At 40.1% G+C, this 26,837-nt stretch overlaps 1 protein-coding gene across 1 annotated transcript in view; it reads left to right on the top strand.

The window, feature by feature from the left end:
- The window catches only part of fndc5a (fibronectin type III domain containing 5a), a 115,648-nt gene that overhangs the window by 68,048 nt on the left and 20,763 nt on the right, over positions 1-26,837 (top strand). The window contains exons 2-3 of the mRNA XM_028819515.2: positions 5,779-5,894; positions 16,275-16,473. Of these exons, the coding sequence (XP_028675348.1) occupies positions 5,779-5,894; positions 16,275-16,473 (315 nt within the window). The remainder of the gene's footprint in view (positions 1-5,778; positions 5,895-16,274; positions 16,474-26,837) is intronic.

Below are 26,837 nucleotides of genomic sequence, written 5' to 3'. Positions count from 1 at the left end.
AGGCAGTTCAAAAAGAGACCCCTATTCAGTTAGGTTGGGTGTGTAGTGGGTGTCAAAAAGAAGGGGTCAATACAATACAATACACAGAATACAAGTAATCCTCAATACAGTATAAAAATAAAAATTTAACAAGTACGGAGCAGATTTTAACAGTAGATGATATCACATAATATGATTTGAATTTGTTTAGAATCCTGGAGACCTCAGCCATCAAGCTGCCTCCCCCTATTGGCCATTCCACAGCTGAAACAGTCCGATGAAAGGACCCCTCTACCCCACGATTCCTGTGATCCTTCATCAGGGATGACTTTACCTTAGGCAAGCAAAACAACTTGGCAGGTGGGCCGTGGCACCAAGTGCCACATTTGAGTACCGAGAAGAGAAACAGGATAGGTGAGGGTTACTATCAAATTATAACTATCATGTTACTTATGTTTAAGTGCTAATGACTAACAACAGAGATGCAATCTGTACAGTTAATCAGCAGCTCTAGTCAGGATATGCTAAACTGAAGTAGTGAGTCTTCAACCGGAATTTGAAAGCTGAGACCGAAGGGGCATCTCTTATAGTAGCAGGCAGATCATTCCACAGTTTAGGGGCCCTGTAACTAAAAGCTCGACATCCCACTGTTATTTTATTTTTCCTTGGAATCATAAGCAGACTGGCATCTTGAGATCTTAATGTGCACTCTGGTTTGTAAGTCATGATAAGTTCAGAGAAGTAAGCCGGACCTTGGCCATTTAATGCTTTAAATGTTAAAAGGAGGATTTTGAAATCTGCCCTTTGATAGTGTAGCCCTAAGCACGCCATTTAACCATTCGGGCTTCCGATTGTAAAAGATTATTACAAAGCATCCTTATCTTTTAACTCACTTTTGATACTGGTATGATCATTTCCATTTCAGAGTGTCAAGTAGCCCAAGCCTGTTATGGCAGTGGTGTTGCAGGTACTTACATTTACTCATATTGGGACAATTGTAAATCACCAAGTAACCTGTTCTACACATAGAAGTGGGAGAAAACTGGAACACCTGAAGAAAACCAACAAGGAGAACATGCAGAATTTACATAGCCAGAGACCAGGCTAGGAAATGTACATAGTTTTCCTGGGGAGGTTGTAAGACTACAACACCAAACAATTCACAATTTCCCTTTCTTTCTCTCTCTCATATATATATGAGGACTCAGATGGATGGAATTCCCAACCCAGGATGGTTTGTGTTCCCTTCTCCAGACAGGACTGGGGGAGGTGGTGAGAAAAAGCTGCAACACCAGGAGAAGCTAAACATCCTGCAATTCTTCACAAATGTTCACATCTCGCTTCTCTGATAAAGACACCGGGCATTGTGGGTGAAATTATATGCTATGCTTGGGAGCATGCGCGGATTACAGTATGTTGCCGCACCCACCAAATGATGAACCATCTGGACTGACATCCAAGTGCAGCCGTGCAACAGGAGACACCTCAGCCCCACACTGAAGAGCATGAAGTTTTTACAGTGACTAGAGAGCCAATCCTGCCACCAACCCCCAGGTTTTCCCTGCAAGTTGGAGGACCTGCTTGTAGTGCTGCATGCAGGTTAACGTCATACCCAGGACGGATATAAGGGTCCAACGGAGTAGAGTCACTTCTGGCGTTTTACAGGATTTGGACTGGTGCAAATCTCTAGCCTCAGAGCCACGACTCGACCTACATGCTTGCACAGCTACACCAGAAATATTGAATACCTCAAACAAACTCAGTCATCATTTTGTGAATTTCCCCTTGGGATTAATAAAGTATCTATCTATCTATCTATCTATCTATCTATCTATCTATCTATCTATCTATCTATCTATCTATCTATCTATCTATCTATCTATCTATCTATCTATCTATCTATCTATCTATCTATCTATCTATCTATCTATCTATCTATCTATCTATCTATCTATCTATCTATCGCCTCCAAGCTGTTAGGTGTTGGCTTCCTTTGGCTTGATCATCCATGCACACAACCACAGGATAATCCAGGAATTGTAGTCCCGTCGGACAGACCTGCAGGGTGCCATGGGTACTGTCAGGAGGAGCTGCTAAGATTGGGCTTCCCTATTCAGAGGGGTTTACACCTTATTCACAAGTGCTTCCTTGGCACCAAAAGCACTCCCAGGACTAGCATAAAAGGTCTTTTGAACCAGGGACTTGTGTACTTGTAGTTGTGTCAAGCTTTTGGGGCTTTAAGACACCCCATAGTGGCCACAATATACCGTATGTATACTAGTGAAACACGCAGGCCTACAGTCCTATAATAAAATGTAAATAAAAAGCAAGTCAAAGATAAGGAGTTTTGATATGTCTTGTGTATTCAAAACAGTTACTTCTTTCAGTTTCTCTAGAAGTGAAAATACAGTTTATTATTTCAGTTGTCTCATCTACAGCAAAGTGAACTTTTCTGCTTTGGAAACACATTGTTTTCAACCTGAACAAGTATAGCCTAGCATTGATGAGATCTCTGAAATAACTTTGCTAAGTAGTGGGCTTTAAATAAATATTGATGTAAAGAAGTAAAAGCAAAACTTACATCTGGTGGGAAAATTTTGACTATTTGACACTCGTCTTTATTGTATTTCTTATTCTTGCATTATGCATCCCGGGCATTGTTTTGCATGCCTATCATGCTTATCTGCTGCTCAACTGCTGAATATGCAGGATTACTTCAGTGTCTTATCCTTTTATGGGTTTTATGGTTATGTAACCCAACAAATGGCTAGATATAAACAAGAGTAAACTCTCCACGGGGTTATCAGCAGGCATTTCTCTGTCTTTGTTATTTTTGCTCTATGCATCCCCATCTCAGGATCTGCTGATGCTCAGCAGATGGCACCACTCTTCTTCTTCTTGGCATTTTTCATCTTGTAATCGTCCACTGCAATTTGGTGGATGTTCAGCTGATGTCACTGCTGTTGATTTTAATTCTGTCATGTCACTTGGTTTTGCATTCACTATGCCATTATACACTCACAACTAAATGGCACTTCGCCAAGACTGCCACTACCAGAAATGTTTTGAATTTCTGGAACATCTTAGATCATAAGCTTTAGATTAAGACTAAGATCATGGTTATAGCCACAGACCTTAGAATTTTATTCTAGAACAGAAAGTAAAGCAACAGGCCCTTAATGACAATCAAACATAAAAAAGTAGGCAATCACATCGCAGTCACCCTCTAGCAGTGTTAAAAAAAAAAAAAAGTCAGGCTGTGGTGAACCTCCACTTCATTGGGCGCTCAGGTCCAAAATACAGCCCTGCTTTCCAGGGATGTCTGCTTTGATATCAAGAAGAATGGCCTCCCGGGCTCCGTTGATCTCAATGGCTTCTTGGCACTGTGAGAAAAGAGACAAGACCATTAGCAGCAGTGTCTCCTCTCCTTCCGGGGTGCTACTGTGTACCTTGGATGAGTCTGGAAGGTGACCCTCAGGAGTGTCTATGGGAAAATGGCTGGAAGACTGAGGGTGTAATGCAGCCACTAACCATTCACCCATTTTCGTATCTAGAATGGAGGAGAAGATGACTGATGATCAAACACTCTAAGCTCCATCCCTTCTGAATCAGAGGGTATAAAACCAGACCCCACACCAGACGTCAGTGCTCATTCATAAACCAGCTTCCAGAAAGGGTGGAGCTCCTGACAGAAAGAAGCTGTAGCTGCGTTTGTCCCAAATTACCCAACTTCTGCAGCTTTTAGTTTGCTTCATAGGATAGTTCTGGCACTAGGGTGATGCGTGTTCAAATAATTCCACAGATCTAATATCTTTGTTTTAAAAGCTTTACTAAATTCAAAGCAAAACTGCTGACATAAAAATAGAGAGAAACATGGTATTAAAGAAAGGAAAAGTTCTTGTTTAAGAAATGTTCTGTTTAAGGCTTACTTATCTTGTTTGGTTATAAAGTTGTACTTTCCACTATTAATATCAAAACAGTCAGAAGATTATATGCCAGTCTGCTATTTGCAAACGCATTTAATAGTCCATGCTAACAATAAGATGATTTCCTAACTGGCTTAATTAATACTCAGTTTTTACAGATAAAGCAAAATAAGTTCTATTTCATGTTAACTTACGGGCATAGAAGACTATACCGTATTCTAGGTAGCTGTAAGAAACTGATATTCTATTGCAGAAATTAAGTCATTAACATTAAACATTCTAAGATTACAGAAACTTTAGCCTATTGAACCAGGCACATCACACCAATTTTGTGTTTTCCTTTATTATTGTCTGAAGGACATTTCCCAGGGGCCCCAACATTTAAAACATTTATAAATATATTGTAAAATAACACTCTCAAACCCACATCATCCATTTCAGAGTTCTGGTGAAACCAGAGCTTATTCTGGCAGCATTTGGCACAAGTGTAGAAAACATACTACATATATTAAGTTATAAATATTTGCTATTAAATTATTCCTTTAAATGATGGAAATACTGCAGTGGACTGGCGCCTTGCCCAGGGTTTGTTTCCTGCCTTGTGCCCTATGTTGGCTGGGATTGCCTCTGTAGTTAGGATATAGCAGTTTGGATAATGGATGGATGGATGGATGGATGGATGGATGGATGGATGGATGGATGGATGGATGGATGGATGGATGGATGATGGAAATATTCACACTCTGCGTCTGCTTAACCAGAATGATTGAATTGTGACTCTAAAATGATCCAATATGAGCAATCATGAATTGTGATGTACCGACATAACATCCTGGAATTACACTCACCAGGAAAAAGACATGAATAAAATGCTAAAAAAGTAGAAATGGTCTTAAGTACATAATGGGCAGTTAGAAAGACAGGATACAAAAACAATTAAAAAGGCTAATAGTACACTGGGTTATGATGCAGAGAGGTTCAAACCAAGAAGCATAGCACAAATGTACATTGTATAACATACTGGCGAATCCTTATTAATTAATTAATTAATCCTTATTATTATCGTGTGGTTTTGATCACCTTACTACAAAATGAGAAAATTCAAAGTAAAGTACTACACTGACTCAATGACTGCAGAGTTGGAAGTCTGAAGAAACACGGAAGGAGTTAAATCTTTACAGTATAAAAGCTTGACATGATAGAAGAGTTTCAAATGATGAAAGTATTTTGCAGGGTGAGTGTTAACTGTTACTTTAAAATCAGTAATTTCGACTAAACTGGGGTATGGATGGAAGCTGGAATTTAAGTTCACATAAATATTAGAAAGTTTTTCCTTTTCTTTCAGAGAGAACCATGGATACATGGAATAAGTCAGTATATAATATTGCTTTGGGGTCCTAATATTATGCAGATGTTATGTGAATAAGAATTGACAAGGTTATGTTATGCTGAATGATCTGATCCCATGAAAATGTTTTAAGCTCCTAACTTATTTCACATCCTAGAAAAAAAAAACAAGAATATCTGAGGTTTCTGATATATTGTAAGCCATTTTAATTCTGCATAGTCTGAAGTCATGGAGATTTGCACTTCTCTTTGGAGCTGCTGCCTTTCAGCTCCAGCAGCATCATTTTGATTCTCGGACCGTTCTCTGTCTATGTGGGGTTTGCATGTTTTCCAACTATTTAAGATGCCTCCTATTTCTCAATAAGAGGCTCACTAGTGACTCTAATACACCCCAGAAAGACAGCATGCATAATAAAACAGACTAGTAACTCTGCAATGGAACCTACTTTTGCTAGTTAGCCATTGCAGATCCTGTCAATATTTTCATGTGAGAGTTTCTTTATTTTCCTTTCTTTTTCTTTTTCAGACAGACCACCTGCACCTGTCAATGTAACAATCAAGTCTCTAAAGTCTAACTCGGCTGTGGTGACATGGGATGTACCGGACGGAGATGTTGTCATCGGATTTGCAATCACACAGCAGGTGAGCAGGACATGGTACACAGTGACATGGACCTGCAGGCTTAGCTAGGGGGTACACTTGCAGAATGGCTGCCGGCTTGAACAAGAGGGCACATAATTTCTGCTGTTGAGCTCTTAAGCTGATTATTAATTTAAAAAAAAATGAAGAAAACCAGAGTATAGACATGTAACCAATGGCTTTGTGCATTGGGTGCTATGGAAATACTGCATTGATACCAAGAGCTAGGAGTGCCTATTATAACATAAATAGTAGCAGCGAAAGCCATTAGACACCTGGGTTCTGAAAAGCAAAGGTCATTCATGTTTACAGATCGTGAATAAAAGGTGTATTCATTATAAACCTGAATCAATCAGTATTTTCTGTAGCATTTCAGTGCATGCCCACCATCTCCACCACCACACTTCACAGAGCATGTCATCAGAAGTAAAAAGAATACAATGAGCATCCTACCACATAAATACATAAGATGAGCAAACATGAAGCAGTTTAAAGAAAACTGAGTGGTAGCTTCTCTCCGGTTTGTTCAACTGTGTTATATGTAACCAGTTATTGTTTTCAGCCATCAGGATCTTATAAATCCCTGTGTGCTCTATTGATTTTCATTGATTCCCTCTGGCCACCCTGTTAAGGTTGCCACAATTTATTGAGCTGTCCAACCTTCTTATTATGTCTTCTGTAGGTTTATCCTCTACTGATATCCTAATCAGGGGCAAAGTGATGAACGGGTTAGTGCTGTCATCCTCAATCAATTTCTATGTGGAGTTTGCACATTCCCTTGCCATGGCCATGTTGGTTTCCTCAAGATACTTCAGTTGTACTTGTTAGGTTGACTGGCAACTCTGAAATGATCATCATGCATGTGTGAGTAAGCATGACGGACTGACACCCCACACAGGGTTAGTTCCTGTCTCACTGGGACTTCATCTATAAAGCTTGCGTATGCACAAAAAGAGGTGCAAAATGTGCATATGCAAGTTCCCTCAAAGGTCAGGATTTATAAAAGAAAACTTGATGGTGGAACTTGAGTATGCATATGCACCATTTTGGAGAAATTGAGAAATGATGACACCCTTGATCAGGGAAATGCAGCCAAGCCAGCTAAATGATGACTCACATGCACAATAATTCATATCACTGAGCCATTATAACGTGTGTTGACATGACAAGCATATTACACCTCAAAATGACGAATGTAATATATTTGAAGAGGGACACAGAGACACATTTGCACTGAAGAACATTTTTGGTTTTTCATTGGTTTAGGTTTAGGTTTATTTGTCATTTGTCATACATAGGTTAACACAGGGTCAACATACAATGAAATGTGTTTATATCAGCTACCTGTTGTCCCTTCTCATGGAGCTGGCTGACAGATCAACAGTACTTCAATGAAGCTTCACTCAATCATGCCTGTTGTGCTGAAAACCATTAACTGACCATCGAGGCATTACATACAGTTTTTGATTGGTGTGGAGTGCATTCATTAAACAAAGCAGGTTTTTGCCTTTATGAAAAGGCCATTTGCACCAGTGTCTGGTACTTGTAATGTAAAAAGAGCATTTTACAGTACTCAAAATCCAATAAGGGCACCTAGTGAGAATGAAGCTGCTTTTGTTAACTGTAAGCAGTTGCATTCCATTAATGCACAAGTCATCCAAGATGTGGCTGACAAAAGTTGCGTCTCAGTGGCCTGAGTCAACACGAGATTCATTTATTTTGAGGTAAAGTAGCTTTGGGGGCCATACAGTACTGTACGTGGTGGCTGGCTTGTTGGCAAGGCAATTGGCTGAGCCCTCAGTGTTTCGTTTGGCCTGTTCTATACATTGCAATAGCAATCACATCACTCATGTGCAATAACGGCTACCCGATCAGATGATGGTGTCTGGAGCCTTTCCTGGACCCCCAGAGTTCAGAGGAGAGGTGCTACACTGCCGTGAATAATCTTGCTTTCTCAGTTGTAGAGCACAGCCAGATACTCTTGAATGCAAGTGGCGGGGTCTCAACACTTCAGGAGGGAACTGCTCTACCAGCCAATGACATTCTTATTGCATATGTATGAGGTGATTAGCAGGTGATTGTGATTTATAAATTGTAAACTGAGTAGAAATGTACGTACAGCAGGTTTTATAAATTTGACTTTTTGTGCAGTATTTTCTTGTTGTTTTGGCGTGTACATACTTTCTCATTCAAATCCATCCATAAATGAGGCCCTGGTCCTGAATTCCCACAGGCCTAAACTGGACAAGGGATCTACCCCTTACTTTGTAGTGCAGGGGAAAAAAAAGTAACCTTTTACAAAGCAAAAAAAAGTAATCTCTTCAGACTGAGCCTATACAGAATGTGTATTGGCTGCTTGACTTGTGGCTGTTGACTGGTTTTATAGTGGGAGGAAGGGTGTGCTTGCAGTACAGGAAGTGGAATGAGGTCATCAGTATGTACTGGGAGTGAGGTCAGGAATGGAGGCGGAAGTGGTGCAGTCAGGTGGTGTTCCCTTCTGAAGGTCTGGGGGAAGAGAAGAAGAGGCACTAGTACTCACCACCAACCCTCTGTCCGGTTTGTCAACACCCCTATTTGAGCCATTTGGCTGCCTCCCAAGTGCATGTGTATGACAATTGGTAATATTCTTACTAAACACAAGCAACACTTAGCTCTACTCCATCTATACATTTCTGAAAGCCATACATTGCAAATTTTTATATTGCCATCTAAAATCAGTGTAATGTAGATTCATGATCACAGTTTAGATGTTATTTTCAAACTAGTTACCATCATGGAAAAATAAAATTAAAATAAAATCATTAGTGAATGAAAAATAATTTGGAATAAATTGGTGACTTTCAATATACTTTTTTTGTTTAGTGGCGATAAAGACTTTTAACCAGTCGCCTGTGAATGATGCTATAAGAAACAGCGAGGCATCAACAACGAGGACTGAGTCTCACAAAATGAGAAAAAAATGTTAAATATCTAACTGGCAAAGAACAGTATGTGTTTCTATGAATAATTGCAATAAGTAGATGAAGCAAGAATACAATGATAAAGAAGCACTGGACTCCCTAAACACAGCTTAAACCAATTCATGGGGAGCCAGAACCTATGCCAGCAGCTCAGGAGGCAAGGCAGGACCTGACCCTGCACAGTGTTGTGCAAGTTCACACCTCACAAGAACTAGCTCTAAATTCAGTTCACACAGATTAAAATGAATAAATTCACGTTCATAGGTCACCATTTCAATTTTGAACTAGTTCATGTTCAGTTCACTTTGTATTTTTTAAGGAGTGAGAATAAATGACCCATGAGTTTACTTTTTTCAATTTTGCATGCCTTATATTAGGCTATTACAGTGTTCTTGAATAAAACACAATAATTATGAAGACTTTTTTATTTAAATACACTTTTTTGAGTTATACCCAGCAACAGACACATATAACCATATATCAATATACAGTGAACCCTCGTTTATCACGGTTAATCCGTTCCAGACTCTACTGCGATAAATGAATTTTCGCGAAGTAGGATTCTTTATTTATAAATCGAATATTTTCGCAGTTAGAGTATAGAAAACCTGTTTACAACCTTCTAAATACGTTTTTTAACATTATTAGAGCCATCTAGACATGAAATAACACCCTTTAGTCACCATTACACTCGTATTACCCAATATATTAGACAAAATAAGACATATTAGACATTACAAATATCACATTATTATTATTGTACTGTACATTTAATTACACACACACACACAGTTCTTACACACAACCACTAACCTATGAAGGCACGAGCTCAGTAGGAGAGTCTTCAGGTTATAAGCTGGAGCGCTGATCGCACCCTCAGAGGACACAGACGCCCCTGGGAAAACCCCTGAAACAGCTGACAGTCTACCTTCACATTGCTCTTTACCCTTCTTACTTGCACTATAACTTGCAATAAACCTCTCACGCGGTACTCCGCTTACTTAACAGTATTGTGCAGCGCCTCTCAGCTTTGGAATTAGTTGTTTTGTCTCTCTCTCTCTCTCTCTCTCTCTCAGACATTCTCTGCTCCTGGCAGAACTGTCATCTCTGACTTGTCATGGAGCACGTTTAAACTTTTGAAAAGAGACAAATGTTTGTTTGCAGTACTTTGAATAAAGTTCTTTTTTTTCCACAACCTCCTGTGTCTCTGTGCAAATCTGTGACCCAAGCGTGACAAGGTGGTGCAGTATCTTCAGCAGGTGCGTCGTTGTCTTCTTCCGCTGAAGGAGTACTAGGTGTAGGCAGTGGGTGTCTGGGTGCGCGGCTGAAGAACATCTTGATAGGCAGTTTCTGGCGCTGTCTTTTCATATGTGTGAGGAGGCTTTTGTAGGGTATTGCCATCTTTGATCATATCCAAGAGTTTCACCTTCTCCTGGATGGTAAGCATCTTCCTCCGGTGCTTAGTTTCATTGTCAGAAGGCTTAGAAAAAGCTGCACGTTTAGGAGCCATCGTGGGGCTTAGATAAAAGTTCTCAGAAAGAGCACGCGTAGTGACTTAAGTGTGTATGAGAAAAAATCGCGATAGAGTGAAGCCGCGAAAGTCGAAGCTTGATATAGCGAGGGATCACTGTATATATATAACCACATATTCTAATTTCCTCCTGATCAAAAAAGAAATTAAATAGATGCAAGTATACATATAAATTACTGCTCTATTTCCAACCATGTGACACATATGGTGACTGTGGATCCAGCGTGTAGGTGAACTAATCCATTATGCTTTCGGTCAAAATTCGCGTCTCATATTGCATGTCCAATGGCGAAAAGTATAAAGTGGCCTCGTGAAGTACAACATTTTCCTAAAAGCAAAAGTGGAGCTTCACCGCATGCTTGTGTCAGCTTAAGCATAAGCAGGCACACACAGACAGTGCCTATTTGATTTTATGTTATTTTTTCCAAATACAAATAAATGGCAAAAAATTCATACAAAATAAATATTCGTAAAAATCCACCATTTGTGCTTATCCGAATACCGCATTCAGATTCGGCTCCATCCCTATATTACAAGGTAAGGAAAAATGTTTAATCTGGACCTAAACCAGATCCAGAATCTCACATAAAACTGAACTAGCTCACGTTCAAGTTCTTCACTTGCAAATGTTACATTAAGTTCACCGTTCTTAGAAAAATGAGTTTGTTCAATGAACACACTCTTTTGAACTAATTCATGCACAACACTGACTCTACATGGTGCACCACTCCATTGTTCAGTCATACCGGGGCCAAATTTAGAGTCGGCAGTTAACCTAACCTGCACCTCTTTAGAAATGCAGAAGGAAAATGAGAAATTCCGTAAAGACAACAACAACCAGGCACGGGGCCCATAAAGCAGCAGAACTAACCACTGTGCCATCGTGTCACTCCAAAGACATTATATTCTTTTTTAGGTGCATTCACAAAAAATGCAAAAGGCACCTAATTGTTGCTCTTGTCGTCTTCATGTCTATATATCTCTATAGTTTGGCTCCCATTGGACCAATTTCTTTGAAATTTGGTATATTTTTTCTTCAAGGAAATTGTTCAAGACTATTTAATTTTCATTGAGAGACCATGAATAGATTATCCTGTACAGATTTTTTAAAAGCATTGGTGAATTTTTAAAATAGTCTGCCTTGAAACTGAGAGACATTCTGAGCAACTGCAATTACTGATTATTGATGTTTTCAAATTTCACTATCTCAGCTTGTATATTTAGCATTCAACAGACACTCCTGATGGCAAAACAGATTTTCAATTAAAGTTAGTGAAATGCCAGCAGACTGGTATGTGCAAGTGGCAACACAGTCACATTAAACGTTTGCAATACCAACTCTGTTTTCAGGTTTGTCAGGTAAGTTTAATGATCTTCATGACAGAAAAATGAAAATACAATCAAGAGAATCAAAAACTCACTTTACTTACCTAGAAGAGAAAGGAAGAGGAAAGACAAGTGAATAAACAAATAATCATGTGCTTATGTTACTCTAAAAGCAGCCTCATGGCTGTATTACCAGCAGATTATAACAATTCAACACTTCTTTGACAATATCATTTACCAGCAAGCACTGCAATGACCTGCTATGCACCACGTTCAACACAGCTGCTGCTGACAACTTTAGTTCAAGACTTCAACATAGATTCTAATTCTGTCAGGCACCACTGTTAGAAATTAAATGTTTATGAAATATGAACTGAAAATAGACATAAGAACCTCCACAACCAACAACTAAAGCTGATGTCACATTACACAACTTCTAGTCAGAGGGGATGTCAAACTTGATAACTTCAGTTGCTAATCTAATCACCAGGCCATGTCAGTTTATGTGACTAAAAATTGCAGGGTATGTCAAATTATGTGATTCCATGTTGACTTTCCAGTTCAGTCCCACACTTCCAAAGTCTCTTTTTCTAACACACAATTATCGTGCTTTCTGACAGAGCTGGTGCTGCATGTACATTTCTTGGTACATTGATCTCAGACACAATGTTAGCCCTGTTTTCTTCCAAATTTGTCGTGGTACATAAAACACAGACAAATGAGTCCCCCTTCTGTTTGTGAGGTCCAATACACCTGCTTCCTTATTCCTCATTGCTTTTTTTGCATTGTGTCAACTCTCAGGCACACATAGCCCACTCCTATGACTTAAGACAAATCTTTTTAAATTTTGTCAGCCACATGAAATGGACAGAAATAGTTTAATGTTAGCAAAATAAACCCTAATAAAGCACTACCCTTCATTAAGTAATGTTTAAAAATGCATTTTACTTACACTTTATAACTTCTGCTTTCAATTTCAAAGGCATGATATTTTGTTTTTTCATGGGCTTTTCCAACTAGTTCATAATCTGTTTTGGAAGCATGATATCTGGGATAATGTGAAACAACAGGCCCACTTGTGCGTTCACATGACAAGGTGAGTGAACAGCAGCATATGAACGCACAAGTACACCTTACTGCAGTCTGCAGATCAGCTCTCCTCCGTTTGAACTGAGACTAGGATTACGTGTCACCAGTGTCCAGTCCCGCCCCCAAACATCCAGCCCCATCCAGTTCTGCAGGCTGCAGCTGTTAGGTCAATGAAATGACAAGAACTATGAAATGACTATGATAATAGTTAACAAAAAAAGGGGCGAAACCTGAAAATCAAAAACAGGAGCAACAAGGCCAAAATGAGAGACAAGAATCATGAATTCAATTTTAAGACAAAAGTCAGAATGAGGAAATGTACTGAGAAACTTTTAGAAGGAGTAGTTTGACACTGAGTATGGCACATGACAAGACTGGGCACCAGAACATGACTCACTGAAATCTATTACTGAAATTTTCTGGAAAAATCATATAACATAACATGGCCTTAACAAAAGTACACTGACCGATATAATTTTTTACATCATTTGAGTTGGAATCTGCTGTCTGTGAAAGCTTTTTCAGCCACCACAAGCCTATTTTATCTCAGTTTTGAACTACATGACACTGTAAAATGCTATTAAAATGTGTTTCACATAAAATTACATTCTATTCTCATTGCTATTTATCAATCAACTTATTGCTACAGAATATCCTCCTGGGATTAATAAAGTTCATCTAATCTAACCTAGCCTAACCTAATGTTTAGTAACCAAAATGTGATATCTCTGTCTCTGATGAATGAATTAACAAAAATTAAAATTTTCCAACTTTAAAAACAGTTCACTAAGCAACAGAATTCACCTAAATTTTCAGAATCAGAATCAGAATCAGCTTTATTGGCCAAGTATATGTACACATACAAGGAATTGGACTCCGGTTTTACCTAGTATTGTCCCTGATGCTGTGAGATTGACTTAAGTGTTCATGAGAGTGATGGCCTGAGGAAAGAAACTGTTCACATGTCTGGTAGTTTTGGCGTACAGTGCTCTGTAGCGCCTACCAGAGGGAAGAAGTTGAAAAAGGTTGTAACCAGGGTGTGATGGGTCTGCAATGATGTTTTCTGCCCATTTCCTGACTCGAGATCTGTATAAGTCTTGAATGGAGGGCAGATCAACACCAATGATTTTTTCTGCAATCCTGACTGTCCGTTGAAGTCTGTTCCTGTCCTGTTTTGTGGCTGAGCCAAACCAGACTGTGATAGATGAACAGAGAACAGACTGGATTACTGCAGAGTAAAATTGGATGAGCAGCTCCTGAGGCAGGTTGAACTTCCTGAGCTGGCGCAGGAAGTACAACCTCTGCTGGGCCTTTTTAACAATTGTGTTTATGTTTAGTTCCCACTTTAGGTCCTGGGAAATTGTGGATCCCAGAAACCTAAAGTTTTCCACAGCAGACACAATGCTGTTGAGTAGTGTGAGAGGGAGCAGCACTGGGGGGCTCCTCCTGAAGTCCACTGTCATCTCCACAGTTTTAAGCTTGTTCAGCTCCAGGTTGTTTTGACCACACCAGAGGGCCAGCTGTTCGACCTCTCGTCTGTATACAGACTCGTCACTGTCCTTGATGAGGCCAATGACTGTCATATCATCTGCAAACTTTAGGATTTTAACAGACAGGTCTCTTGAGGTGCAGTCATTTGTGTAGAGGGAGAAGAGCAGAGGAGAGAGGACACATCCCTGGGGGGCGCCAGTGCTGACTGTTCGTGTGCTGGATGTGATTTTTCCCAGTCTCACTTGCTGCTTCCTATCTGTCAGGAAGTTTTTGATCCACCGGGAGATGGGAGCTGGTACAGTGAGCCAAGTGTGTTTGGTGTGGAGGACTTCTCGAATGATAGTATTGAACGCCGAGCTGAAGTCCACAAACAGGATCCTAGCATATGTCCCTGGAGAGTCGAGATGTTGCAGGATGTAGTGCAGTCCCATGTTGATTGCATCATCCACTGACCTGTTTGCTCGGTAAGCAAACTGTAGGGGGTCAAGCAGGGGGCCTGTAATGTCCTTCAGGTAGGTCAACACCAGTCTTTCAAAGGATTTCATGACCACAGACGTCAGGGCGACTGGCCTGTAGTCATTTAACCCTGCGATGGAGGTTTTCTTTGGAACCGGGATAATTGTGGACCGCTTAAGGAAGGAGGGAACTTCACATAGCTCCAGGGATCTGTTGAAGATCTGTGTAAATATGGGGGCCAGCTGATCAGCACAGACTTTAAGACAGGAGGGTGACACACCATCTGGACCTGGTGCCTTCCTGATCTTCTGTCTCCTGAAGAGCTGACTCACGTCCCCTTCACAGATCCTGAGTGCAGATATGGTGTCAGTGGGGAGGGGCAGGGGCTTGGTAGTGAGTGCTGGGAGTGTATTTTGATTGGCGTGGGTGAGAGGTGTGAAAGAGAGATTATCAAACCTGCAGTAGAACAAATTCAGCTCGTTGGCCAGTTGATGGTTCTCTTCAGTATGGGGGATGGTTTCCTGTAGTTGGTGATGTCTTTCAAACCTCTCCACACTGATGCAGGGTCGTTAGCTGTAAACCTATTTTCCAGCTTTTCAGTGTAGCACCTCTTTGCTACTCTGATCTCCTTTGTCAATGTGTTTCTGGCCTGATTATACAGGATTCTGTCCCCACTTCTGTAGGCCTTCTCCTTAGCCTGACGAAGCTGCCTGAGTTTTGTAGTAAACCAGGGTTTGTTGTTGTTGTATGTGGGAAAAGATTTCATGGGCACACACATATCCTCACAAAAACTGACGTAGGATGTCACAGTGTCAGTAAGCTCATCCAGGTCTGTCGCTGCAGACTCAAAAACACTCCAATCAGTACAGTCAAAGCAGGCTTGTAGTTCCAGCTTTGCCTCGTTGGTCCATCTCTTCACCGTTTTCACCACAGGCTTTGCAGATCTTAAGTTCTGCCTGTAAGTCGGGAGAAGATGAACCAAACAGTGGTCAGAGAGTCCCAGGGCAGCACGAAGGACAGAGAGATAAGCATCCTTTAATGTAGTGTAGCAGTGGTCCAGTGTGTTTTTGTCCCTGGTAGGACACTTAATATGCTGACTGAATTTTGGCAGTTCTTGCCTGAGGTTTGTTCTGTTAAAATCACCAAGAACAATGAGCAGGGAGTCCGGGTGTTTGTGCTCCATGTTAGTTATCTGGTCAGCCACGTGTTTAAATGCTTCACTAACACAGGCCTGAGGTGGGATGTAAACACCAACCAGAATAAACAAGGAAAACTCCCGCGGTGAATAGAACGGATTACAGTCAATGAAAAAAGACTCTAAGTGAGGGCTGCATGTTTTGATTAGTACTGTGACATCTGTACACCAACCTTCGTTTATGTAGAAACAGATTCCGCCTCCTTTCGTTTTCCCCGAGAGCTCCATCATGACCACCTTTCTAATTTTTTCCAAATGAGTCAATTTTACTATTGAGGTAAATTGTCGTTTTCTATACCAATACTCACCCTACAAACTGCTTTCTCTCTCAACAGAAGAAAGACGTCCGCATGCTCAGGTTCATCCAGGAAGTCAATACCACCACCCGCTCCTGTGCACTGTGGGATTTGGAAGATGACACCGAATATATTGTCCAGGTGCAGTCCATCAGCCTGAGTGGACCTAGTCCTGCCAGTGAGCCTGTCCTCTTCAAGACCCCAAAAGAAGCTGAAAAGTTGGCTTCCAAAAGCAAAGGTATGATGGTGGGAGGGAACTCAGATTGCTCCTTATTTTTCAGCACTGTTGTAGAAAGTAACCAACAGCCATACTTGTGTAAAGGTCCAGTCATCTTTCTGGGAAAACCTGCCCTTGACAAAACCACTCAAGAAGTGTGGATTTTAAGGGGACTTACGTATATATCAAAACTACAAGTAAATGTAGAATCTCTCCTGTTTTATATACAGCCATAATGTGTCATTAACAACTTAAGATAAGTTAGGCTACCTTCATTTTGCATATGTGTGATATTACAACCTCTGCAATGTAAGCCAAGTAACTGCAACTTGAAGCAGTGACAGTCAAATGTTAGCGGACATCTTAATAAATCAGTTGAGTAGGCACTAATAGAGGAGGCGTGCAGGAGTCCCAGCTTTAAAAAGGATTTAATCCTGGAAACCTTCAGGAAATGAATTTTCATAACATGAACATCAAATTACAATTCATTTAAGTGGAAACATTTTAAACATTCCTTGGCACTAAAAATGACCTTATTTTGCCTGACTATTGCTGAAATCTCATGAAATGGACAGAATTAGTTTAATCATAGCATAACAAACCCTTATAAGTGTCATTACTCTTCATTAAATAATGTTTAAAAAAGCACTGTACTTACACTTTATAAGTTCCAGTTTCACATTCAAAAGAATGTCCTATTGTTTTTCCATGGGTTTTTCCAATTAGTCGACAATCTGTTTTGGAAGCGTGATGCCTGGGATAATGTGAGACGACATACATACTCGTGCATTCACGTGAGAACGGACAAGTACGCTTCACTGCAGTCTAAAGATCAGCTCCGCTCCATTTTGGAAGGCTAAAGACAGGACTAAGACTGGGATTGCGTGTCACCAACGTCCAGCCCCGCCCTCAAACATCCAGCCCCATCTTGTCCTGCAGGCTACCACTGTTATGGCAGTGAACTAGCAAGATTTGAGAAATGATTGTGAGAATAGCTGAGTTAACAGAAAAAAGATTAACACCAAGGCCAAAACGAGAAACAAGATATCGTGGACAAAATTTCAAAGCAAAAGAAAAAGCCAGAAGAGTTTTAGAAAAGAGCAATTTGAAGAAGGGTGTCCACAACTGGGATAAGGAAGTGAATTCCTGGAAGACCTTTTATCCATTGGCATCATGCCTAAAGGTCATAACTTTTGCAGAACCTCTTAAATGGTAATAACAACAGGAATACAGCGGTGATCATGAAAAACACAAAGCGGCAGATTAAAATGTTTAAGTAATTTGATGGATCTTTAAGTGACTGGAATTTTCAGAAAAAAAATCCTTTAAGGAGTTTAGAAAACCCCTAAAATTAGTGTTTGATCTCAGAAACCAATGGGAATAAAAGTATAAAAAATAAAAACAGAAATCAAAACTCTAACAGCAGCTACCCGGCCACTTGGGTTTACTCTGTAGACGTTAGCCCCAGCAGCACACATTTGAAAATCATTCCAGATTCTTCAGAAATGTGAATTTTCCTAAAGCAGCAGAAGCTTGTATTGCAGATAATGGACTGAGCAAAGCATTTTGCATAAGTGCATAGCCCATTTGTTTTCTGGTTTGATAATTCAGTAACAGACACGAATAGCAGAATATATCCAAGGAAAAGTATCCATTTACTTTTGGAAATTGCATAAAAGTAAAAGAAGATACAAGTTATACTCAACTGAAGTAGAAATCTTCTCAAATGCAGCAACCAAGGATTTCTCCTTCATTACTATAAAACACAGTGTTTCAGTCAAGAAGCACTCAGCCTTGTATCTCTTCCCATAAAAACAGAATTTCAGACTGTTTGGGATCTGTAACATGTCATGAATCAGCAGTCTTCTGTAAAACCTAGTGAGGGAAACCAACCTCTATAGATCCATCCATCCATCCATCCATCCATTTTCCAACCCGCTGAATCCAAACACAGGGTCACAGGGGTCTGCTGGAGCCAATCCCAGCCAACACAGGGCACAAGGCAGGAACCAATCCCGGGCAGGATGCCAACCCACCGTAGGACACACACAAACACACCAAGCACACACTAGGGCCAATTTAGAACTGCCAATCCACCTAACCTGCATGTCTTTGGACTGTGGGAGGAAACCGGAGTGCCCGGAGGAAACCCACGCAGACACGGGGAGAACATGCAAACTCCACGCAGGGAGGACCCGGGAAGCGAACCCGGGTCTCCTAACTGCAAGGCAGCAGCGCTACCACTGCGCCACCGTGCCGCCCCACCTCTATAGATCCTCTCACGGTTATCTGCAATGACAGTTATGGACGTTAGATTTGATGCTTGAGTTAAGAGAACTGATGCATTGCGCATATGCTTTGATAGGTGCCTAAGTAAAGGGCCTGAATGAGAGACTAAGAGGCTCCATGCTGCTCACTCCACGCTGCTGAGTTGGAGCTCATATCTGTGCAATCAAGCAACCAGAGTGCTTACCACATGTAAGGTTGGGTTGACTTCCTTATTGAATCACCAAATATTCTTAATTAGGGTACTTTTGTCAAGCTTTACAATATTAGCACTGCAAAGCACTTTTTGATAGTTTTATCTCATGCTCCATCGGCTGGCATGAAAGGTACTTTCAGATTTTTTCTAGTCTTATTAAGTATCACATTATATTATTTGAATGGGTGTCCTTTAGCTCAGAAAGACACATTTTTGATTCATGCAATAAGGGTTTAGTTGCATGGTGGTGGCTTCCCCAGCTCTAGGACCCAGGATTCAAATGGCAGTCACTGTAATAAGTTTGATACAGAGCCCCTAAAGGGACATAAGCAAAAATGCAAATTATTTCTTGAGCTCATGATAACTTTTTTGTGTGCACACAAGATTTTTTTGCATATGCACGTGATAGTGATTGTGGGATACACGTAACCCTTATAGCTCCATATATTTCCATTTAGACATGTTCTGCTTATGTAACTTTAACAGTTTTATTGTGTAGCATATTGGAAAGTTGACATGGAATTTACAGACCTATATTTTAAGCTGGATCTTTCCTATAAAGGCGCTACTTGTGTACTTGAAACCTAACATTGGTACTTCGTTTCCAAACAACATCTGACATGAATTTTGAGCTCTAGAGGCTTGTTTCGTCAAATGGGTTATGGACATTGAAGACACGCATGCAAAATACATCTTGTGTGAACACGAAAAGAACACCTGCACATGTGAAAAGATCTGGGAGCACGCAAACCTTTCTCATGCACATAAGAACTAAGATTATTTTTTGCTCTTGTCCCTTTAGGAGCTCTGCAGTTTGTCCATTTTTTGTTTGTTTTTCTTATGTCTAAAGTTAAGGGTTAAGTTATTTGAAAATGACTTGATGCAATTGAAGGAACACTACAATGGATTGGCTTTTCAGTTTTGGCTCCTGTCTCGTGCCCATGATTCGAAAATAGACTCCAGATTCAGATAGTGGCTGGATGGACAGTAAGGTGCAGCAATGGCTAATGCTGCTTCTCCAGGGACCTGGTAGTGAACACATGTCCATTCATTGCCAATTTGCGTGTTTTTTTTCAGATTTTCTCTCATATCCCAACAATGTGCATATCTGGTCAAATGGGAACTCTAAATTGGCCTGCTGTGGGTGTGAGTAGCAGTGTGTTTTAAAATGGATTAGCATCAGATCAAGTCCCTGGCTTTTGAGATACACATAGTATATGCTACAGGTAGATGTTGACTTATGACCTACGTGTCTTACAGGGAAATGACAGTCTTTGCCACACCAGCTCTGCGTGCCATGACTCATTCACCCTGATCTCAGTTTATTACCTGTAACCTTTTTGACTACATTGTTACATTTGTCTTTCACTTACAGCAAAAAAGGCAACTGATGTAGACACCAAAATGAAGGGGATCAAGCAGTATGAGAGACGAAAGAAAGCGAATGCAATCGCATATGACTTTAAGTTATCCCATTGTAACCGGTGCTGTACTGCTGCACTCTGGCTTTGAATTTGGTTAACCTCTGAAGCTTCTGCGTTGTGACTTGCAATTTGCCGCTTTGTGCAAACCACCATAAAGGGGTAATGAAACCACACTGAACTACTTTATTTGCTAATGTTTATTATTAACAAGCTGAAATGTTAAAATGGAAGACATACGAGAGCACAAACTCTTGTCGGTACAATTCCTCCTTTCACAGTTAACACAATGAACACGGAGAAGCTCACACTGATGACATAACATAACACAGACACAGAAAAGATTTGTGAAGCTGTTAAAGGTTCAGCAGCCTTGCGATAGAGAACATCAGTGGACATCTATTGTCATGCATATCCAAAGATGCTAAACTGGCAATGCAACTCAAGGACATTCCAAGAGTTGTTCTTAAGCTACTCCTATGTAGTCTTTGCTTTGTGCTTAGGGTCATTGCTCCATAGAAGTTGAACCTTATTCCCAGTTTGAGGTCGAGCACATTCTGGAACATGATTTCATTAAGGGTATCTCTTTACTTCTTTCCTTCAACTCTGTCTAGTCTCCCAGTCCATCCCACCACGCTTCATCTTTGGAATGGCATTGCACAAGTGATGAGTGGTGCCTGGTTTTCTCCAGACATGACACTAATCTTGGTTTCATAAGACAAGATAATTTTATTTCTCACAGTCTGGAAGTGCTTTAGCTGGCTTTTTACAAACTCCTAGCAGGTGTCCTTGTGTCTTTTACTGAGAAAAAGCTTCTGTCTGGCCACTTTGCCCTAAAGAGTGTTGCAGTGATGGTTGTCCTTCTGGAAGTTTCTCCCATCTCCACACAGATTCTCTGCAGCTCAGCCAGAATGATCTTTGTGTTCTTAAATATTAACCATTCTCTTACAATTGGTCAGTTTGGCCGGATGGCCAGCTCTAGGAAGGGCTGTGGTTGTTCCAATCTTCTTCCATTTAAGAAATATAAAGGCAACTGTGCTTTTGGGAACTTTCAATGCTGCAGGAATTTTTGGTAGCCATCCCCAGAGCATTGTCTCGACCCAATCCTGGCTCTAAGCTCTGTAGGCAATTTGCACATTGTTGGTCATGTCACCGAAATATTTCTTAATTTCTAAAATCCTGTTTTCACTTTTTAATTCTAGGGCATTGAGCACCATCAGATTTCAGAAAAAAAATAATTTAAACGATTTTATCAAAAAGAAGAAAAATAACAAAATGTGTGATAAAGTGAAGGGGTCAGGAAACTTCCTGGATTCACAGTATGTTTTAGGTACAAATGAAAATTCTTGCATTAAAAGTGTAAACCTTATGTAAATGCTAGCACAGTGAAATGCCCATTTAATAATAATAATTAATTATATTTATATTGCACTTTCCTCACTACTCAAAGCGCTTACAGTAGATAGAGGAAGAACCACTTCAACTACCGCCAATGTGTAGCACCCACCTGGATAATACGACAGCAGCCATTATTGCACCAGTATGCACACCACACATTAGTTATTAGTCAGTGAAGTGGTGAGAGAGATAGGCAATTAGAGGTAGGAGATGATTAGGCGCCCAGAATGGTTGGAGCCATTATGGGGAGTTTAGCCAAAACATCTAGATAAATCCTACTCTTTCCGAAAGGTGCCCAGGGATTTTTATAACCACAGACAGTCAAGAACTGGGATTTTTGTCTTGTCCTAGGGATGGCTCCATTTTTGTAGCACAGTATTCCCATCAATGTATTGTAGCAAAGGAATCCACACATAGACCACAGAGTAAGTGCTACCTGATTGTCTCACCAGCACCTCTTCTATCAGCAACCCAAGATTTTCCTAGATAGTCTCCCATCCTTTTTACAGAAGCTCCACATTTTTCACTACTAGTTAAACAGCTTCTGTAAAATGTCAAATTTCCCTGGGGACAAGTGAAGATCTGCCTGTCTATCTATATATCTATGTACTGGCCAGATCTCAACATGCTTAGTGTCAGGTGGGCGACCTGGTTTGTTCTGAAGTTCATGTGGTATAGTAAAATGGACACAATGGTAAGTCTGTCTGTTTTGATCACATCATACACTTAGTAACTTCTATTCATCAGACATTCTAGCCCTTACATTCATCTTTATTTGTCATTCTTGTTGCCATTGTTCAGACATTCCAGCCCTCTCATGGATGCCGGATGACATTACACTACCGCAGAGATTCCAGACACCAGACATTTTATTATTTTGTATATTCAGATAAACTTAACTGATGTCAGAGTAATGCTCATCAAACAGCCATCATTATTCCAGCTGCTCAACTAGGCTTTTAGCTAAAGTAGCAAAACCTCAGCAAGCATCATCTGTTTCCTACTGTAAATGAGTTTTATACACCATGCAGCTCCCTTAGTACTGGGCAAATAAATAATTTCTGAACAAACTGCAAATAATATCTGTTAGCATAATAAAAAATATTGAGGAAGCTTGCAGCCCCATAAAAATAATGCCTTTGTTTGAACCACCTTTTTGTTCATGTTTATTTTTTGTAAGGCTGGATTATTATGTCTTTGTGTTATTCACTAACAATATAAATTATTAATAATTCACAGAGAAGCAGCACACATTGACGAGTCAGCATTATCAAAAATATGTCTAGTACAAAAGTAGATCAGGTGCGGCCCCACACAAAGCGCAGCAAAGACCCAGATCATTTTGGTTTGCTGATTCTGCCACAATTACTTGACGGAAGTACCCTTGAGTCCAAAAGGAAGATTCGTTACCCAGCAGGTCCGCCATCCCCTGGAGCTGTGCAGTTTATTAGTGCTTTGCAGAACCTGACTGCTTTTCAAAGGCTTCTTGGCACGGGTTATGTCAAGGTAGTCTCAGAAGTGCGGTTGTTATTATGATTTCAGCCGCCAACAACATGACTTGAATGCAGAGGAGTCAGGAAGCATAGAAATGCTGCAGGCTCATAAACTGTTTACCACAGAGCTGATGTGGAGTCCCTCGGTTTTAGAGTTGAAATGGAGTTATCTGAAAACTGGCAAGATGAACCCACAGTACAGCAAAACTGACAGTGAGGATCTAACTTCGTAAATAAAAAATAAATCCCTTTATGAATAATAAAAATAGCCTGCAGAGTCCTTAGCATTAAATGTTTTCCTCCCACAGTCCAAACACCTGCACTTGGGTAGCTGCCGAGTGAAACTTTTCCCATGTGATGTTTGGATTTAGAATGTGGAGGCAGACTTCGCTACTAAGGTGAGTATAAATTAAGAAAGAACATCTCTAAGAACATTGTTAACCACTGACATCCTGACTATAAGAAGATAATCCAATTCATTTTATTTAATGTATTTTTTTCCTAACTATATGACATTATTAGTAGTGAGCAGACTGACTCCAGCACTACATGAAATGGATCAGCTCTTAGTTTGAAGTTAATTCAACAAGAACACAGCGAGTATAGACTGAAGCTAGTTAAGGGTAAATTACACACAATTATTATGAGGTATTTCTTCATTGAGGGCCAGCTCTACCATTTAGATGAACTAGGCGGCCAATCAGAGTTGCTAAATTTGAGGGTGGGGTTTTTATTTTAAATAATATAGACTCTCACTTTAGAACAACTGGACTCAATACAACTGTCCAATTTCAATTAACTGAATATATTGTTTTATATTATGATGTTTAGTCTTATCGTCAAACAACCTACACGAATGGTCTTCTAAATCCTCAGATGTACTGTACTCACTTCTCAGAGCATCTCTTTACGAGGAATGTTCTCATTTCTCTATTTTCTCCAGGAGCAGGTTTGTAGTTTGAGTTTTGTTTTCATGGGTATTGGCTTGTCATAAACGTGACAAAAGGGGTGGTTGTCTCGGTTGGCAAAAAAATCATAGGCTACAGCATAGATAATAAAAATAATAATCCTCAGACTGGTGTAGCATAAGACATACAGCCGCAACAAAATAAAATTGAACAAAATGAGAACAGAACTGCAGCTCTTCAATGCATTGTAAAGGCTGATTTAATTCAAACTATAATTATCTCCCAGTGAGTTTACATTGAAAATAGAATTAAAGCTTGGCAGATATCATCCATTGTTGTTCACCACCATCTACGACATCCATTCTGGGCATGCTAGAAAAACTCCTCCATAGTTTGTCTCTCTTAGGTTGTGCCTTGATTGGAGAGTTATATGGAATTATTTGTATATATTTGCAAGAGAGGGGAGAGGAACAACTGACGCAGTCTTTGCATTGAGACTGCTCATAGAGAAGCACTGAGAAGCAGAGAAGGGTTTGAATATGGTGTTTATTGATTTGGAGAAGGCTTATGATAGAGTGTCATGTTAAGAGATCCGGAGGTGCATGAGAGAGATAGAAGTACCAGAGAAGTATGTGGGATTGTCAAAGATATGTATAAGGGAGAGATGACTCAGGTTAAAAGCAGTGTTGGGGTAAAAGAAACAATCCCAGTTACAGTAGGTCTACATCAGGGATCTTCTTGAAGTCCTTACTTCTTTGATCTGGTTATGGATGTGTTGAATCATAGAATAGACTAATCCCCCTAGTGCATGCTTTTGCTTATAACATTGTGTTGTGTAACACAGAAAAGGAGGATGTGGAGAGGACGCTGGAAGAACAGAGAAGGACTTTGGAAGACAGAGGACTGAAGAGAAATAGGAAGAAGACAGAATACATTAGGTCTAATAATGATCAGGATTTAGATTTTAGCCTGCAGGGAGAGCTATTGAAAAGAGTGGATACATTTAAATTTCTAGGATCGGTGGTAGCCCAAGACGGAAAATTAAAATTAGAGATAAACCATAGAGTGCAGTGTGGGTGGAAAAGTTAAAAAAAAAAGGTATCAGGAGTATTGTGTGAGCAAAGAATCAAGGCAAAGTATAAAGGTAAGGTTTTTAAGACAGTGATAAGACCAGCCATGATGTATGGAGATGAGACATGGGCAGCAAAGAGAGCACAGGAGAAGTTAAATGTGGCAGAAATGAGAATGTTTAACTGGATGTGTGGGGATACCGAAAATAAGAAACAAAACAATCAGAGGTACAACAAAAGTGGGAGAGATATCTAAGAAACTACAAGAAAGTAGATTGAAGTGGTACAGATATGTAATGAGGAGAAACATTGAATATATGGGCAAAAGAGTAATGGAAATGGAAGTACAGTGGAAGAGGTGGCGGGGGAGGCCAAAGCAGAGGTGGATGGATAAAGTAAAAGAAGATCTGAAGGAGAAGGTTTTGACTGGGGAGATGATGCAGGACTGAGATGTATAGAGAAAGCTGATCAAGCACATCAACATACATATAAGTGGGAAAAGATGAAGAGGAAGAAGAAGCGAGACTACCTAAAATACGAATCATGATTAAATGTTAAAGAAAATTATTATACTTCAGTTTCATTGAATCTTGTGATTATATTAATTTTTTAAATTTATTTCAATAGCCTAAATGAAATGTAGCTACCTTGGTAACATGTTTACTAAATTGTCATCATCATTGTAAGCTACCTACTAGACTGGCAGATTAATAGAGAGCTACAGAAAATAATCTTAGTTTAATTAAGTAACCATTTGACTATGCGATGGAGAATTGTAAACTCACCTTTTTAAATTCAAACCCTCCATATCTCACTCTCACTATTCCTGGCTCCTCTTTCATGTCTCCGGGTTTCTAAGTAAAGGTTTAGCAGTGATGATTCCACTCAAAGCAAAGTGGGTTGCAGGGTGCTATTTGTAGTTTCACCTAGCTCTGCAAAAATGTTGGCCCTGGAGTCACATGGAATAACTTAGCAAGAAGGATCATTGATAGTAGCACTTTACAGTCCTTTAAACCTCGACTCTCGATTTTGGAAATAATAACTTAATAGGAACTGGTGCTTGGCTTTTTCTTGAGGAAATGTTTCTTATTATCCATGCCACTACAACTGAATATTTTAATGTGAGATTCAGACTTCCTTCCATTGTTTAAACTTCCTTTCTCCAGGATGAAAAGGTAGACAGCCTAACCCAGCAGCATTCTGAGTAACAAACCATGGAAAGAAGCCCACTACTCATGTTCACAAGAGACGATTAAGAGTTGACCGTTAATCCATATTTGGCCTGTACAAGGAACAGTAGTGCCAGTGGGTACACCAATTAAATAGTTCTCAGAGTTGCACTATCCCTGTAATCAAAATCAAAAGAAAATTCCTGGATTAAGAATAAGTAGATAAAAAAAGGTAAAGTTCAAGTGAGCTTTACTTGCATTTATACTCATACATTGTTATATAATTTACAGTGTGTGGGATATGGCCGGCCATTCATCCCGACCAATACCTCCAGGCCGCCAGATGGAGCCCTCCCTGTAGAATGGAGGTGCCCCGAATGCCAGCAGGGAATCATGGACAATGGAGTTTCTATTCACAACCCTGCTGGATACCGTGGGGGCCAC

The sequence above is a fragment of the Erpetoichthys calabaricus genome, chromosome 14 (genome assembly GCF_900747795.2).
Source record: "Erpetoichthys calabaricus chromosome 14, fErpCal1.3, whole genome shotgun sequence".
NCBI lineage: Eukaryota > Metazoa > Chordata > Cladistia > Polypteriformes > Polypteridae > Erpetoichthys > Erpetoichthys calabaricus.
The sequence above is the reverse complement of the archived record's forward strand: the minus strand, read 5'-3'. Positions and strand labels throughout refer to the sequence as shown.